Source organism: Pipra filicauda, unplaced genomic scaffold, assembly GCF_003945595.2.
Source record: "Pipra filicauda isolate LSUMZ 115617 unplaced genomic scaffold, ASM394559v2 scaffold367_size712859_pilon, whole genome shotgun sequence".
Lineage (NCBI taxonomy): Eukaryota > Metazoa > Chordata > Aves > Passeriformes > Pipridae > Pipra > Pipra filicauda.
In genome coordinates, this window is record NW_024104495.1 from 85,204 (window position 1) to 102,404 (window position 17,201).

Consider the following 17,201-nt stretch of genomic DNA (forward strand, 5'->3'; position numbering starts at 1 on the left):
ATTTAAAATACTCCAATACTTTTTACTCCATTAACCTTGACATAAATTATAGTTAAGTAGTCTCTGTGTGACAGGAGTTTTAATTTAGCAGTACCTCTCAAGTTACATATGTCTTTGAGTCTAACAGAGAGCCTTTCTTCTTGCCAGTTCCTTTTACCTTGAGGGAGACCAAACAGACAGTAAAGCCAGGTCTTACTGTGTAAACAAGGAAGGGTGTTCATAGCATCATTTTTGCTAAAGCAATTACTGTGATACAAATAATTTGATTGTGTCTTTCAGCATCCATGTCCATTTCTAGATTTTAGACTGAACTGCTAGACAAAATCCTAAATGCAAAGAGCTTTGTACTTCACATTTCAATAACATCTGAAATGATGCCTGCTTTTTTGGTTACTAAAACAGAGCTGCAGACTTCAGAGTGTGGAGCAGAATATCAGCTGAACCTAAAATTGTTTTAGTCAAACTATTACTCACTTCTCTTCTCTCAAGACATCTGTTCGTTCCTATATTTTAAAGAAGTCTTTCCAAGTTCCTCTTGCTGAGCTATTCCATGGATTTTATATGCTGGTGTTATGTACCACAGGTTCATTTACCTCCTTCCCATACCTTCAGTACGGCTGGAAGCAGAAAGCTTTTGCAACTTTGATTTACATATTTAGATCAAAGTACCATAATAGCTCTTCACAATAATTAAAAAAAAAAAAGGGAGAGAGAGAGAGAGGTGGAATTGTATTCTGTACCTTTCTACTTTCTAGCTGGTAAAGCACAGCAGGACTAACCTGGAACTTGCTGGAGGCAGAAAACCTTTCAAGTCCTTTGAGACTAGACCTGGTGAAGGTAACTCATGTATAAACTAGTTTGCGTTACGCCTGAACCACACTGGGTTATAAGGAAATAACTTTTATTTGGCCTTGGAGAAACGTGTTTCATGAGTTGATTTTCATAGTTTGTGCCTGAAAAGGCAGTAACAGATCAGTTAAATTGTCACACAGCATTCCAGCAAAAGAAAATGCGTCAGACCCACTTATCTTTTTAAATATGCAACCTGTATGGGAAAGAACACATTGTACTTATGCAGCCTTACGAAATCATGCTTTCAAAAGAATATGGAAATGCACTAGTTTAATTAGATTGTTATTAAATTATAATGGTCTTGCCCTTTCAGCTGAGGGGTTTTCAATGTAGAATTGCTGTTACAAAGGGTATTGCAAACTCAGTAAGCCTACATTAGCATTCAGCCAAAGTATGCTTGGATGGTCAACCCTCCAGTGGCTTGCAGGGGCCACTCCATTTTCCCTCATGGCTACTTAGGGAGTATGAGAGGTTTCCCTCCCTTGATGATGTGGCTGTCTCCTGTTGGAAAGACTATACAACATTGCCATCTGCTGGCTATCCTTTTTCATTACAGCACAGAAAAAGCCCAGCCCCGCCCCCCCTCCACTCTCCCACCCCAAAACTACTCTAGAAACCAGCAATTTATATTTAAAGACCTTCTGAATACTCATATTTGTTGTAAAAAAGCAAAGAGAGGAAATTCTCAGAGTGGCTATTTTTTCAGAGGACCAGATTTCATATACTCATTTGTTATCATGCCACGAGGCTGAATATCTTAGAGAGTGTACACAGGAACATTTCATAAGGCACATGGAGTCTAAGATCTCCTGTTTACCAGGAGAAAAAAAAAAAAAAAAAAGGAATTTTCATTACTAACTGCTGCTGCTCATTGTTTTAATATCTTGATACCAAGTAAATCTGTCTAAATAAACCAAGAGTTCTTCCCCAAAGCTCTCTGATGCTGGAGGTCTGCTGATTGCTTTAGAAACAAGTGACAGACTTCTGTCTTGTACTCGTGGGTAGCAGTGCACAAAGTTTGTTGAAAAATTCAGCAAGAAAAATAATTATTTTAAATATGTCATTAAAGACAGACAAGCATAGTACAAGTACCTGGTTTTCACAAGTTTTTTCAGCTTTCCTGTGACTTTTTGGCAGCTCTGTTTTATTCTCAGTATAATTAATTAAATAATTTTATGTTCTGTCAATAGACATAACTGCTTCAGAGGACAGAAAGTTTGGAGAAATGTTTGACCTTTTAGATGCTTAGTCAAACATAAGACTTACATGAACAACTGCTGTTTGCCCACCATTAAGAGTGACACACTATGCCCTACTCATGCTGACTGTACTTTTAGCTGCATGGAATTACCTCCTCGCTTCACGCAGCTGGAACACTTATCAGTGTAACCACTGACAAGGACATGTTAAAGTGCCTTTATTGAGATCTTGTGCTATTTCTAACTGCACAACAGCCAGTGGAAAAGGAGTACTGTTTGTAAATGCTGAATGCACTAATCCTGCAGAAATTTGCAAGCATCTAGCTTTTATAGTTCAAGTGGTCCTCACAGAGGCCACTTGCAGTATGCAAATTTTAGTGCATAAAAAAAAATCTCTGCAAGTTCTGTACCTTGGATTGCATAGTGTGCAATAAAAGCCTGTCTCTCACTGTTTGCTTTGTACAACACCAATGACTATGAGAGCTCAACCAATAATGATGGAGCCTAGTGAATTACAAAAAAAAACCCCAAAAAACCCCAAAAAACATATTCTGTAAAGAAGTATTCATGTTAACATTTATCCTTTTATTAAAAAACAATTAGTTGATATCAAGAATCCATCATAGACTTTTCATTCAATCTGGACTTAAACTTGACCTTCCTGTCTGTGACTGGCACGTGTTCACAGCTATGGTCATTATATATGCCAGTGAATAATCTGCAGTAATGTTCAGTTATTTCAACATCTAGAAAGGAGATTTCAAAGGGAATCAGGACTGTCCTATTTCTCCCCCTTTGAAGTTACTCGGCATTTCAGCGTTCATTTCAAGGGTAGATGATGCCAATTTGGAACACTTAAAAATCCCCCCCAGAACATTTCTGTTTCTCCAGGTCAAGAAACAAACATGTTAAAAGTAATGATGCTGCTGTTAAATGTGTATTTGCTTACAAGTCCCCAAACCTGTAGCATGAATACAGAAATAACCCCTATGTCTGTAGATCATCATCTCACATAGTGAGGGTCAGACTACAAGCCTCCTACTGCAGGGACGGAGTCTGAACACTACGGTGAACATAGAAGCACCCAAACTAGGCACATATTGTGTTCTCAGAGGATAAAATAAAGACTACTGAGGATCAATTTCTCAATGCTAAAACATCCCTCATGGTAGTACCTGGACACCAGTACTTCTTAAGAAACCTTATTAAGACATGTTTAGAATTAATGACTTTTGCCTGTATTAGTTTAGAGTGGTTTCCACTATATGCACTGTCACAGCATAAACCACTCTTTCTTTCTTCCCAGTCTCAGTATGTTAATTTCTTCCCATTTATCAAGAACCTTACACCTCACAGATTCAAGCTGTTTTGAAAGAGAGCAGGTTTTTTACTATTTTCTTTGTCTCATAGCTGCTTCAGGTTTCCAGAAGTAAAAAAGTGCTTGCAAAATTTAAAGGACAGAGCTAGCAGTGCAAAGCTAATTGTCGTCTAAGGCTGTCATCTAGCGCTTTTAGCAGGTATACTCAAGTACAAACTTGCCTTAATCAAGACGATCAGTACAGACCAGGAGCACCCATGATATTGCCCCCAGTTCAGCTGGTATACACACTCACTGTACCCACACTTCATTTCCACCAGGAAAGGAACATTGGTACATGGGCTATGCCACTCACCTTTCACAGTCACCCCAACCAAGACCCTTTAGCACTTCTTGCAAAAATCGGCTCTAGAAACAACGGGAACACAGCCAAGCAGGAAATAACTGCATCCCAGCATAGAGAACAGAGAACATGCGAGGAGCAGAATAAACATGCTGTAGTCCCTTAGGAGAGTCCAGAAAATGCACTTTAGAATTTTACAGGCCAACTTCACTGTCAATTCACCCACTCACTACAATAAGTCAATAATGTGATGTTACAAGATCCTACACATCCAGCTCATGCTCCTGTTCAGCCAGGGTCTAATTCGAGTCAAAGACCTTTTCAGCTTTTCACAGCTTGTCAGCAAGCTTGTCTGCAGCCTGTTGGTGTTCATGCTGCTGCAGCCAGAGCTGTATTACAGGCCCTTTCCGGGTCCTCATCTAGGGAATGAGGGGAACTACATGCGCAGACTAATAGTGCCCTTCACTCCAGTGGTCTGTAATCATACAAATAAACTACTTTCTTCCCTGGTGAAAGTGCAGGTGAAAATCATCCTGTTTTATCTGTCTCCCACATCCTGGTTCACCTCTTGGTGTTAGTGTGTAAGGGAAGCTATGGAGAATGGAATACCCAGGAAAGACGACAAAGTGCAAGGTTACACCTCCAAGGCTCTGCGATTGCAGAGGGGAAGGATAGAGAGAGGGAATGCACTGGTGAAGGGAGTGAGAACACAGAAAGGAAGAACTGGCCTTTCTTTGCCTTGTGAGAACCCCTAATGGTGCTCCCTGGCTTGTCTGACTGCTGTCATGAGCGGGTCAAGAAAATCCTCTTGACTCAGGGGCTGCCCTGGACCTGGGAGGGGTTTTCAGAGCTTGCAGTAGTTCATTAGCCACATTTGCAATGTAACAGCTTTGTGCCATGCTGTCAAATTCAGGACTAGGTACTGTGTTGAGTAATGATGATGTTTCAGCAATTAAAGACTGCCTGTTGTGAATTCCCTGAATTTCCTACTCTCTAAGCAGCTTGTCATGGGCAGCCAGCCCTGCTCTTCCTCCCTTTAGTCTGTGAGGCAGTGTCAGCACACAGTCAAAAGGTCACTGAGAGCCAACAGTTTTGATGAAAAGTGAGCTAGGCTGGAGGAAGAGAGCATGAGCCAAATTTGAGTGATGCACTGCCTCATGTGGGGAAAGGGCCTGGCCATGCTTCCTGCCCCTCCCTGTCCCAGAAGCTAATGGCTACTGGCTTCTCAAAAATCCTGTATTGTCGTGTGAACTACTATAAACAATAGACAGCATATCCTCACTCAGTGGATTAGGATAAGCTGCTGGTCCTGGGAGGGCCTTACAGAAATGTTATCTGGAAAGAAGAAAATAATGCCTTCTGTTTTAGAAAATATTAAGAAAACTTTTTATTCAGTTTTTAAAAATATAATCAAATCTCCATTTTTCCTCTAGGAAAATTGTAACATTCTCATATCAGGTTAACTTGGATTGAACACTTTTTTAATTGCTTAGCATCCCACATCAGAAAAAAAACCCAATCACCAACCAACCAAAAAAAGAAAAACCAGAAACAAACAAACAAACCAAAAAAGCAAAAGATATTTGTAGAGCTTTGTTCCCTATAGTGGCAGCACATGTTAGCATATTTAGCCCAAATTTCTTGGCTTAGGCTTCTAAATACAGCTGTAACGCAAAAAAAAAGGAACTGTAACATTTACATTTTTCTGACTTGTAACATTTACATTTTTCTGACTTGGTTGGTTTTGATTCCTCAGTGAGTAATTGAGGAAGGTAGGGAAGGAAAGTTTGAAGCTGAGTTAGTACTTCTTATATTAGTATCTGGTAAGGAGGAGAAGGGGAGAAACCTTTACCCATTGTTTAAATATTTTTTAGCTCATTTTATGCAAAACCATGTCTTAGATATGCCTTGGCCTGGAGAGTTCTGTTTGTTTTGTTCACTAGTCCTGTGGGAGATCCAGAGCCAATGACTGATTTTATGTTTTTTTTTAGTGATAGACTGCAAAGCAATGAAATTCAAAATCTGTACCATGCTGTAGAAATGATCAGAGCAGGTGCATTCAAACATATGTTCATTGACAGGAAGACAGCTACACTAGAGAGGAATTTGGGCCTGTTTAATTGCTGGGGAAAAAAAAAAAAAAAGCCCACAACCACAGCTGGTTTGACTGTTTAAGCATTACTCCTGCAGAAGGTATGTTTGCAAAAGTGAGTTAGGTGCCAGTGGTAGGAGCTGCCCATGATGAAGCTAACAACTGGCCATAGCCTGGAGCAGGACACTAGAACACTCAGACATTTCAGAGAAAGATTTGGATCTTCCTCTTTTCTTAAAGAGGAAGTGTAGAAGGCATTTTACATCACCACTTGAACAGCTATTTCCTTATTTACCACAATATAATTTGCTAATCGATATGTTCTCATGGTCTGGAAGAAAACTCTGCTTTCAGAACAGGTTTCCAATGAAGTCATAAAATGCAGGTGTACTACAGTCAGACCAGTTATACTTTATACTGATGACACTACACAGGATTTCTTAGTTCATCAATTTCTTTTTACTCTTCCACAATTTTCAGATTTATCTATTTTATCTTACTCAAGAATCCTGATTCAGATTCCACTGATCAAAGGCCTTATCAAAAGACACTACTTTCTTGAGCAGTACATAAATAGACTGTAAAACTCAGTGCTGTTACTGAACAAAAGCACTGAGCAAGCATTCAATAGGGACTTGACTATTGTATGGATAACTAGAGCACTCGGGACTGATACAGTGAAGACTGAAAAGAAGCTTAGGAAGGGCATGTGAAAGTACGTGATTCAGGGCTTAACCTCCTCATCATAAGGATGAAATCCAGTTATTATATTTCTGCCAGATGAAAGGTTTCATGTACCATCCCCTGAGACATCTCTAACATTTTAGAGTCTCCCACTGACACCTACTGGTTTCAGATAGGATCTGGAGTGAAAGAAGTATAGGAAAGATGTTATGTGCCTTATTTCATTAGATGTCAGCATATTTTGATCACACTAACAGAAAAAATCCCAACAGCTAAGGCAATTTTTGATTGGTTTTTCTTGCAATACTTTAGAACACTTTATTGCCATAATTTATGCCATATTTCCTTTTGACTCAACTCAAAACTGTCCTATCACTCACCTGTTTTATCTTCTGGAGTCTGGTTCATCTGTAGCACTGTTTCTAATTAATTCTTCAACTTAGACTAGAACAAAACAGAACAGTTTCGCAAGTATCTTTTCAAGATCATATACAAAGGTAGATGTAAGTAAATAGTTGTTATGTATAATGAAGATTATTACACATTCTCAGAGGTCAAATGTTGCTCTAACAGGGCAGAGAGAAAATTGAAGCTCACTGAATTACAGCAAAGTGACTCCAGATTTGAATGCCCAATGATGAAAAGGAGAGAATTGACTCTCTGTGAGAACCTAACAGGATTCAAACAATTACTCTCTACTGCATTAAAACCACAGCTTCCTCTCCCAAGTGGAAACCTCTTGTTCAATGAATGAAACTATTGAAGAAATTACACATTATTACTTACATATTTAGGAAGCCACATAGGTATAACAATAATGTAATCGGACAGCTTAGTTCTCTGCATATTTTTATATATCACATAAAAACATACTTGCATACATAGAATCAGCCAGGTTGGAAGGGACCTCTGAGATCATCAAGTCCAACCCTTGGTCCAACACCGCCGTGGTTACTAGACCATGGCACTAAGCCAGTCTCATCTTAAAAACCTCCAGGGACGGAGTATCCACCACCTGTCTGGGCAGCCCATTCTAATGCCTGATTACCCTTTCTGTAAATAATTTTTTCCTAATATCTAACCTAAACCTCCCCTGACAGGGCTTAAGACCATGCCCTCTTGTCTTACTGATAGTTAACTGGGAGAAGAGACCAACCCTCACCTGGCTACAACCTCCTTTCAGGGAGTTGTAGAGAGTGATGAGGTCTCCTCTGAGCCTCCTCTTCTCCAGGCTGAACAACCCCAGCTCCCTCAGCCTCTCCTCATAGGACTTGTGCTTGAGTCCCTTCACCAGCCTTGTTGCTCTTCTCTGGACCTGCTCCAGCACCTCAATATCCTTCCTGAATTGAGGGGCCCAGAACTGGACACAGCACTCAAGGTGTGGCCTCACCAGAGCTGAGTACAGGGGAAGAATCACTTCCCTGGATCTGTTGGCCACATTGTTCCTGATACAGGCCAGGCTACCACTGGCCTTCTTGGCCACCTGGGCACACTGCTGGCTCATGTTCAGCTTATTGTCAATCAGTACCCTCAGGTCTCTTTCTGCCTGGCTGCTCTCCAGTCACTCTGTCCCCAGCCTGTAGCGCTGCACGGGGTTGTTGTGGCCAAAGTGCTCTTACTTCCTCTACCATCATCAGTATTCAAAAATCCTTCAAGACATTCTAACATCTACTAACTAATATTATTTTAAAAAAGACATAAGTCTCGTATGAAAATCTTTTCCTCTGCCCACTATAGCGGATTAGGGAGAATGGGGGAGACCTCCAGGCCTTATGCTGCTAGCCCCATTACCTGCGAGGTGAATGCCCTTCCCCCCACCCCTGCACGTCGTCCAGTGACCCCGCAAGGAGCACACACAGACCACCAGAGAGGGACGGACAAAAGAGGAAGTTTATTGTGGGGTTGGGGTTATAAGGCTTTTAGGAAGGTCAAAGGGGACCAATCACAAATTCAGGGTCACACAGAAAAAACCGTCAGGTAAAGGGTCAACAGCCAATAGGAAGGGGTTAACCAAGGACCAATGAGAAACACCTCAGGACACCTTCCCAGGACACCTTGTGTGAGACAATAGCTTCACAGGGGGTGTTGGGTAGAAGGAGACAGTGACACTGCAGAAAATACAAAAAGCCATTTTGAAACATGTTTAAACCAATTTCTCATCAGATTCACTGCTACAGCCCACCCTCCAAGGATGGTTTTGCTATACATAGATAGGACTAACACATGACCCATGGTAAGAGGAAAGATTCAGTCTTAGACTCCAGGTAGCAACTAATTACTTAAATTTTAATTATTAGTTTTCATGCAAAGCTAGCAAGTTGACATTAGCACATGTTCCTAGACTATGCTGGAAACAGACTGCTATTCAGAACTGAACAGTCTTATGGGACATTGGATTTTTATACCTATAGCTGACAAATCTCTCAAGAACTCCTTTAGGTAATTCTGGGATGTTTATCATTATTTCCTTTCAGAACTTTGGCAGAAGACAAAATATCATAATTTTCCCTTTTATCTCTAAGATATTTATAAAAGCTTGCACCAAAACCAACCTCTGAATAGCCTAGATAAAATTTGCATGTGCATGCCCTATAAATATCCCACACAATATCCTGATCCATCTTAAATTCATGCCAGTTTGACTATTCCACATTAACACATCACGAATTCTCTCTCTGTAGAAAAATATAGACATGTAGATCACTGGTTTACTGTTAATCATCTTCCTGCTTACGCTAACAAAAACTAGTGAACATAAAGCTCTTTCACATTCCAGTATCTTAACTGCAGAATCATCCAAACTACATGTTGAAAGTAAGGGTAAATATTGTAAAGTGAACACACAAAATACACTGGAAACAACAATTGCAAAGATATAAAAGACCTCTTGACTCATCTAGATTCATATTTATAAGAAAAAGAGAAGGGGAAGAAGAGAACCAGCAGCTTAGTGAAATAGTGACTTGGTAATTCTTCAGGTTCAGACAGTGAAGTGGGCAAGAGCAAGAAAGCTGGTAGGCAAGATCTCTTGTTAGGACATCTTTCAAGCATGAAGGTTAGAGTTCTAGAATTAAATAATCATAGGGTCAAATATTGAGGCTAGAAAGTCAGATCAGAGCTTGGAGCAGTAGTAAGGAGATTTGAAAGTTGTGATATAAAATATCAGGGGCACGCACCAGAGGCATGGAAACACTGGGTCAGTCCAAAGAAGACAAGGAGCCTTAGGAGGCTTATTAGGCTTTGTTACCTCCACAAGAAGGAATAAAATCAACACCCCAACAAAGGTGACACAGTCTGAAATTTAATAGTTCAGGTTGCAGCCTGTGTGGTCAGGAGAATTCTCTATGATGGTCAGCTGGGAATGGCAAAACAAAGTCTTGGTCCTACTCAGAGTTTAGCCCCATCTCCCAGTGTGATTGGTACAAAATAAAGGGTTTTGCCTAAAACAGGTCATCCACAAGGTCTAATCGTTTGGCCTTCCCTTCAAGACCTGACATTTAAAAAAATCAAGAAATTCTATTTACTTTTTTCTGCTCTACCTCATCTACTTTGTTGTTGCTGCAGTGGTTGATAGCATTTGTAACACTTAGTCTTTGCTTCTTCCCAGAGAAGTACTGGCTTTCTGCATGAGAACCTGCACATCTTTCCTGAGTGCTTGTATTTCTGGAGCCCTTGAAGTCTTTGTTTCCATCCCTTTGACCCAAATCTTCAGATCCCATGAGTGCATGAAAAAGAGTAAAATATAAAGTTTTGTGGGCTTTTTTTTGCCGCAGGTTCTGGCACCATTTTTAAAATTACTTTTTGGTAAAATTCAGTTCTGATAAAAACTTCTGAACAAGCTGTTGATAAGACTAAGAGTTAACATAAACAAAAAAAACCCTTATAGCAGGTTCCAGAGTCACTTAAAGCTCTTTCCATTTGCAAATAGATTAAAGGTTTGTTACAGATAAAACAAAAAAGTATGGATGATTCTCTGAATGTGTTAACCAGTAAATATGAAGACTTAGACTCATGAAAACTCCTTGCTTTTGGACAATTCTTTCAGGTGTTCTGCCACTGAGCAGTGTGCTACTCAACCTAGACAAAACATTTGTACTGTCAACTGTGCCCTGTTCATCATTACCTTTCCTTTTCATTTCAACACATTGTCAATACCACACAGACACTCCCAGGCTTCGTGTCAAAGAGAGCGGATAACTAGGGTGAAATCCTCAGAGCCAGTCCAAAGGATTGTCTCTGGAGAACATGGGCCTGAAAAGCTATCAGAAGCAAAGGGGGCTAGTTTTGGAGTGGGGAAAGCAAAAAAAAGAAAGAAAGAATACAAAAGGATGAGATAGAGAAATGGGCAGGGACTGACAGGTCCAGGCTGGACTGAAATGGGTTGAGGATGGGAAGAGGCTCCAGGGGCCTGGGCAGGGCCAGTCAGATACGGTTCCTCTTCTACTTCCATAGTGGAAGACACCTTTACTGGTACCTTTTACCAAAATTAAAGGTGTCACTGGTGAGAGGGGCAGGGTAAAAGGGTGTGTAGCGCTATTCCTGGAAGCCTGAGGCAAATATCACCCTCTATTCAGCAGCATTTCTACAGTAGAGCTGGCACAAAGCCTGATGTGGCTCTACCAAAGAGGAGACAGAAGGACAATGCGTTTGGCATTTCTGAAATCCAGCTAAGTCTATTCAGCCAATGCTCTGCTTATTCTATAAGGAGCTGCTGTCTCAGATTTCTCTACTGTGGGTTGCTCCTACAGAAATTGTGGTCAGCAATGAAGCAAAGGGAGAGCACTAGATCTCCCGCGCCAAAGATAAGGTCAGGGAGTGTCCATATATGACTTTGAGTACTAAATTTCTCTGTAACATCACCAAGGAAATGAGCTAATACTGACAAACATTTAACGGTCCTGAGATTACAGCCTCCTGTTTCACTTTGGTTCCAGGAAAACCATACCTTTTTTGTTGTGACAGAAGGTTTGCTTATTTCACCACATGTGGGTTTGTTCAAAACCCAGAGGTGATCAACTGGATTTTGACTATAGCAATCTCATTCTCAGCACAGTTCACTTACCCAACTAGTTCCTCCTCCTCAAGGATTTCTTGCCTGTCTCCTCTTCCCTTCTCTTGTCAATAAATGTTGGATATTAATGTACAATTATTTTGCCAACAAATATGGAGGACTTACTTTTTCGCCCCCTCGGTTATCACTGGGGCAACCAATGTAGAACTTCTATTATCACTGCCATCATATCATAACGTACAGAATCAGAGTGCAACTTTTGCCTAAATAATTTAGTTGTGTTCCACATGCAAATCACTCTCCTGAGTGCCCAAAAGGAAAACCAAATAGATTTGGTCTCCAAATAAAGGATTTCAAGTGCTATCCTTCAGCACAGTGAAAAATCAAAAGGAAAAAAAAAAAGAAAACTGCTCGGTAAGTCAGATAAGAATTATCACTCCTCACATGTAACTATCAAAGTGAGAGGTAGAAAAATAATTCACCAGTAGGTTACAACCTGATTTTATTTTCCCAAATATTTTAAGGATTTTAGAGTTAAGGACAAGAGTTAGTGAAGGCTGAGGGTTTGGGGGTTTTGGTTTGCTTGTGGGGGGTTTTTTGCTTGGGTTTTGTTTGGTTGTTGTTTTTTTTTTTTTTAATAATGCTTTTATCAAAGTGCTTGAGTGATAGCCAGAAGTTTGGTGCCAGTTTGTGTAACTCCCACAGCACATTATATAAAACTTGTGAAAGAACTCGTCCATCTTTCCTAAAAGCTATCTACTCTTGCACATTTGAGCAAGTGCAAATGTAAGTATTTGCCATTGATGCTACTGTCTTGTGACCTGAGGAATACCACAGGAAGAAAGAGCAATGGTTTGCTGCTATATGGTTAATTAAAAGGCATAAAGTCATGATAGGAACACTGGGATATGTGCAAGGGCTCGTCTCAACAATAGGGCCAGAAGCAGAACTGGGAATGCTCTAAAGACAAAACCATATGGCATTTGTAGCCATGCAGTTTAACTTGCTGGTCAGCTATAAAAAAAAAAAAATTGAGGGAAACAAAACACAGACACGTGACCCTAATTTAAATGAATAAATGAAAGCAATGACTGAAAACAGAGCCTACCACTGAACCACTGAATATAAGTGATTTCCAAATTACCTTTCTCCCCAGCGCTATTTTTTCCAGATTTATGGCCTTTGCATGTGCATGTGATTTGCAGAGGAGTGAAATTCCTTGTAATTTCTTTGTTCTCCATTACCATGATGAAGCTTATAGAAGGAAATTATGCCAGTTCAAATCACTGAGCAGACTGGAAATCAACTTTCTGTAGAGGCATATCTCTTAACACTTCTATTCTCTGTTCTTGTTTGCTTATCTGTGTACAATGGGAGAAGAAGTAAAAATAAGGAACAAATCAGTCATTCCCTTTGAGACCACAAGTGATTAAATTGAAAAAAAAATGCTAAAAGTCCATGAATTTTGTTAGATATGTTTGATTTTAACATGTGATCAATGGACAGAGAATATATTCTCCTGAAGAATATAAACCCCTGTGAGAATCAGTTTCCTCACTGTAGATAAAAAGAGTTTAATGTCCCAGATGCACTGAGAAAACACTGACAAAAGGCATTATGGGATAAAACTTTTAAAACAATAGTTAAGGTACATTTAGCTTACGTTGGGCTAAAGTGTAGGAATATTTATTTTCTTCATTTCCTTCAGAATACCACAAAATATCAGAGACCTGTTGCATATATCTTCAAATGCTTCCTCAGCAACCTGTAGTTGCTTGAAATGGAGGGGATCACAAGCACATGTTATCTGACGTTCCTGTACAATCGCCAAAATTAATGACTACAATCCTCCACAGGCAGAAAGTGCTCTAAAAGAGTTACTGTCAGAATGCATCACTTTGTTTAAGTTCTCCTCATGGTATGCAGTAAGAAATATCATGAGAATACAGACAAAGTCCTGGTCATAGCAAAAATCAGTAAGAAGAAAGCGTACAATCAACAAGATAGGATGTATTAATCATCAAAAAGACTAGCTGAAAACAAGACAGATTCGTGTGGCAGAAGGCAATTACTAAATTATGCTTCAATTAATTGTTGAATATCTTGCTTACATATTTACAACCAATCCTTCCATTATCATAAATAAGCCTGTCTATCTCTAGTGACTTCAACAGGTCATCTCCAGATTTGACAAGAACCTATTCTTGGAACATGTTGCATTCCCTAAAGTAACTGTTAGCACAGAGAGACATAATTAATATATAAATAACCCAAGAACCCCTAGCTAAGGAATATAACAGTTAAAATAATACACTTAAAATCTCATGGTTGTGTATTACCAACTCTGAGTAATAAATCTGAGAGAGAAAGAAGGGTTCTCTTTGGCAACTTTTGCTGGGTTCCTCTGCCATGGGAACTTTTTCTCTAGAGTGCTGTTGGCTCACTTCAAAGTGCTCTGTTCCTACGATTACCTTTTTAACTACAACCCTTTTTGGTAGGTAATATACTACGGCAGTTTTTACTTTGTGAATATCCTTGTTTCAAACCAAAGCTGGTAGAAATTTTGACCATTTAATTAAAGGGAAAAGATTGCCATCACTGCTAGTTAGTACAGCTTTCTGCTAAGCTTTGTGCCAGCGTTACACTATCTCACAAAAATTGTATTGATCCAAATTGTTTCTGGGTAAACATACTTCAAAAGTTACAAGATCAAGTTGTTATCCTGATACAATACTGCACTTCACTTCTGTTCTCCCCTCTCTCTTCTTCCTCTGAACTCTGGCCTCTCAGCCTAGAGGCATAGAAGAATGGTTGCTTGAGGATATTTACCAAGGTGTGAAGTAACCAACTTTTTTGATAAGTTGTTTAACTGTGTGGCAGATGATACCTCATAGAATTCAAGGGAACATGGATTATGCTGCTTCTCACAGAGTTATACCCACAAGTAGATTGAACGAATTTGTTGCCTCACTTCCCTAATTTGCATAATTTTCTTGAGGTATGTTGGAGGTATACAGGACTAACCTCTGCTTATTTGTTTGATCATTTCTTTTCCGGTTTCTGATATACATAGGACTCCTATTGGGACGGCTGTTTCAGTCAAGCCTGACCTCTGTTTTCTCTGTTAGTAGCCAGTCCAGCAAACACCACTGCTAAATTCTCTGTAAAATACCCTTCATAAATGAGTTGGCATCTTACAAAGGATGAAAATCTGACCTTAAGTACCACAGTGAGGGACAAAGTGCCAAGTTCTTTCAAAAATTTCTCTCATGTACATGAAATATCAGTTCTTTTCCAGCCCACAATAGCCTAGTCATTTCTTAGTTTACCAACCCCCAAATGCTTTCATTAAGTTCCATCCCTAGTTTCTATGAATCCAGTAGCTTACTCTCACTCCTGCATTTGGTTATGAGTGCTGCTGAGATTGTTAAACTTCCCCTGGGGCAGCAACTCAAGCAACAACAGTAGCTTCTATGAAGTGTATGTGTTTCAGTGATCAAATTCACGCCCCATCCCACTCATCGCAAGGGGAGAGTTAGCAGCAACTGTCTGTGTGTAAAGAGATAGTCTACAGAACACATAGAGAAAGCAACATCTTATACAAATTATCTCAAACATGCTGCTGGACAATGTGCTGAATATACAGTTCCCACAGAGATGCTGACCAACAGTGATTTTTCCTGTACAGATCACCAGCTTGCAAGATCTTGTTTTATTGTATATTTAACACAACATTTCCACATGACAATGGAGGGAAGGGTAAACAGTGGCATAACAGCATTGGGCTCAGTGTTTTGGAACACACAGAAGATGTGTCTTACATGTGCTCAGCTAAGAAAACACCGGGGACTGTGTCTTTGAGAAGAAGAGAGAGGTGATTTTACCTAACCCATTCCATTTTCCTGGAACACACAACCAATCTAACCAGAAAGATAATGCAAAATTTACCCTTCCATCCACTTGAAGACTTTTCTTTTACCTTAGCCAGCTTACTTTCATGCTGCTCTGATACTTTTCTCCCTGTTAAATCATTCTGTAACAGTTCACGGTTTGCTATGAACTCCTTCTGGAAATCTAGGAACTTGTCAAACTGTTCCATTTTAGCTCCACTGGCCAAGTATGAAGGTATGAAGTGGTATTCCTCCTTGACAAGCTCTACAGCACACTGTCAGCTGTTCAGTTTGTTTTTTCAGCATCACAGTCTCTGACACATCTAACTCATCTTGACTCACTTTGATGACTCTCATGGAGTCTGTCAGTTCCATCCTCTACTTTCTTTTTAAGTGCTTTCCACTTTAGCAATTCCAGTGGAATAGAAAAATCTGCTGAGGCACTAACACCAGTCACAGTTGACTGTGGATGTCTGCTGCTAGGGCAAGAAGATTCAGCCTTTGTTGGAAGCTGGAACAAAAGTTACCTGAAAATCTTTTCATCTTCCTTGCTCTCTCATTTTCAGCTGGGAATTGATTTCTTTCCATTATGAAACTAGTTTGTTCCCTGGCAGAGTACCATCATCCCTGTTTTATTTTCTCTGAAGGCTTATAAAGTTTGCTATGATTTAAGTGTCCAGAGGTGTAAAGTTTAACATTTGTTCTGTTGACTGTTTCCACGTTATCTGAGAGATGAGCCAGACTCCTCACTTGACAGTTTCTTTCTATGGTGAAATAGATTGTTGTAGCACACACTTTAAAAGAAAAAGGAAAGACAAAATACACTTTATAAGGGGAATAGTTTAGATTAAAAAAGTCTTTCCACACAGAACAAAACTATTCCACTTTTAGAACAGAGTATTTTACAATACTCTAGCCTACAAAAATATGCTACCTTCTTCTACCTTCTCCGGTTGATAGCTGGCTGAACATGAGCCAGCAAGTGTACAGGCAGCCAGTAAGGCCAATAGCCTCCTGACCTGTACCAAGAATAGCATGGCCACCAGGACCAGGGCAGTGATCCCCCTGTACTTGGTACTGGTGAGGCTGCACCTCAAGTCCTGTGTTGAGTTTTGGGCCCCTCACTACATGAAAGATATTGAGGTGCTGGAGCATGTCCAGAGAAGGGCAACGTAGGTGGTGAAGGTCTGGAGCACAAGTCTTATGAGCAGTGGCTGAGGGGACTGGGGTTAGCCCAGAAAAGGAGGTTCGAGGGAGACCTTATTGCTTTCTATAACTACCTGAAAGGAGGTTGAAACAACAAGGGGGCTGGGCTCTTCTCCCAGGTAACAAGTGAAAGGACAAGAGAAAATGACCCTTGTGCCAGGGTGGGGTTAGGTTGGATAGTAGGAAAAATTTCTTCACTGAAAGGGTGGTCAGGTATTGGAATAGGCTGCCTGGAGAAGTGGTGAAATCACCATCCCTGAAAGCATTCAAGTGTGTGTATGCAGCACTTGGGGATATGGTTTTAGTCATGAACACAGTAGTGTTAGGTTAATGGTTTGACTTGATGATCTTAAAAGTCTTTTCCAACCTTAAGGGTTCTATGTTTCTTAACCACAGCAGTATACAAATAATCAGACAGACCTGGAGGCACCTGTGGATCCTGCAAAGCTCAGCCTCTGCCCACACTCCTTGACAACACAGTTTCTGACTTTTTCCCCCCTAAGTCTCCCCATGAATTCTTCTGCTTGTGAGTGCAGCCTCTTCTGCCCATTCATTTACACTGTGCCTAAGGTTGGTCCCTTTCTTCAGAATGTCAAATATTTCCTT

The 17,201-nt window shown here is 40.2% G+C and overlaps 1 protein-coding gene across 1 annotated transcript; it reads right to left on the reverse strand.

The window, feature by feature from the left end:
• Positions 1 to 884: 884 nt before the first annotated feature.
• CUNH6orf118 (chromosome unknown C6orf118 homolog) lies at positions 885 to 16,426 on the reverse strand. Its single transcript, XM_039384648.1, is given in 12 exon segments — positions 885 to 1,045; positions 2,204 to 2,244; positions 3,338 to 3,425; positions 6,869 to 6,926; positions 10,075 to 10,194; positions 11,665 to 11,686; positions 13,170 to 13,315; positions 15,479 to 15,677; positions 15,679 to 15,737; positions 15,739 to 15,902; positions 15,905 to 16,183; positions 16,324 to 16,426. Coding segments are annotated over 12 exon segments (1,440 nt in total).
• Between the last annotated feature and the right edge of the window lie 775 nt (positions 16,427 to 17,201).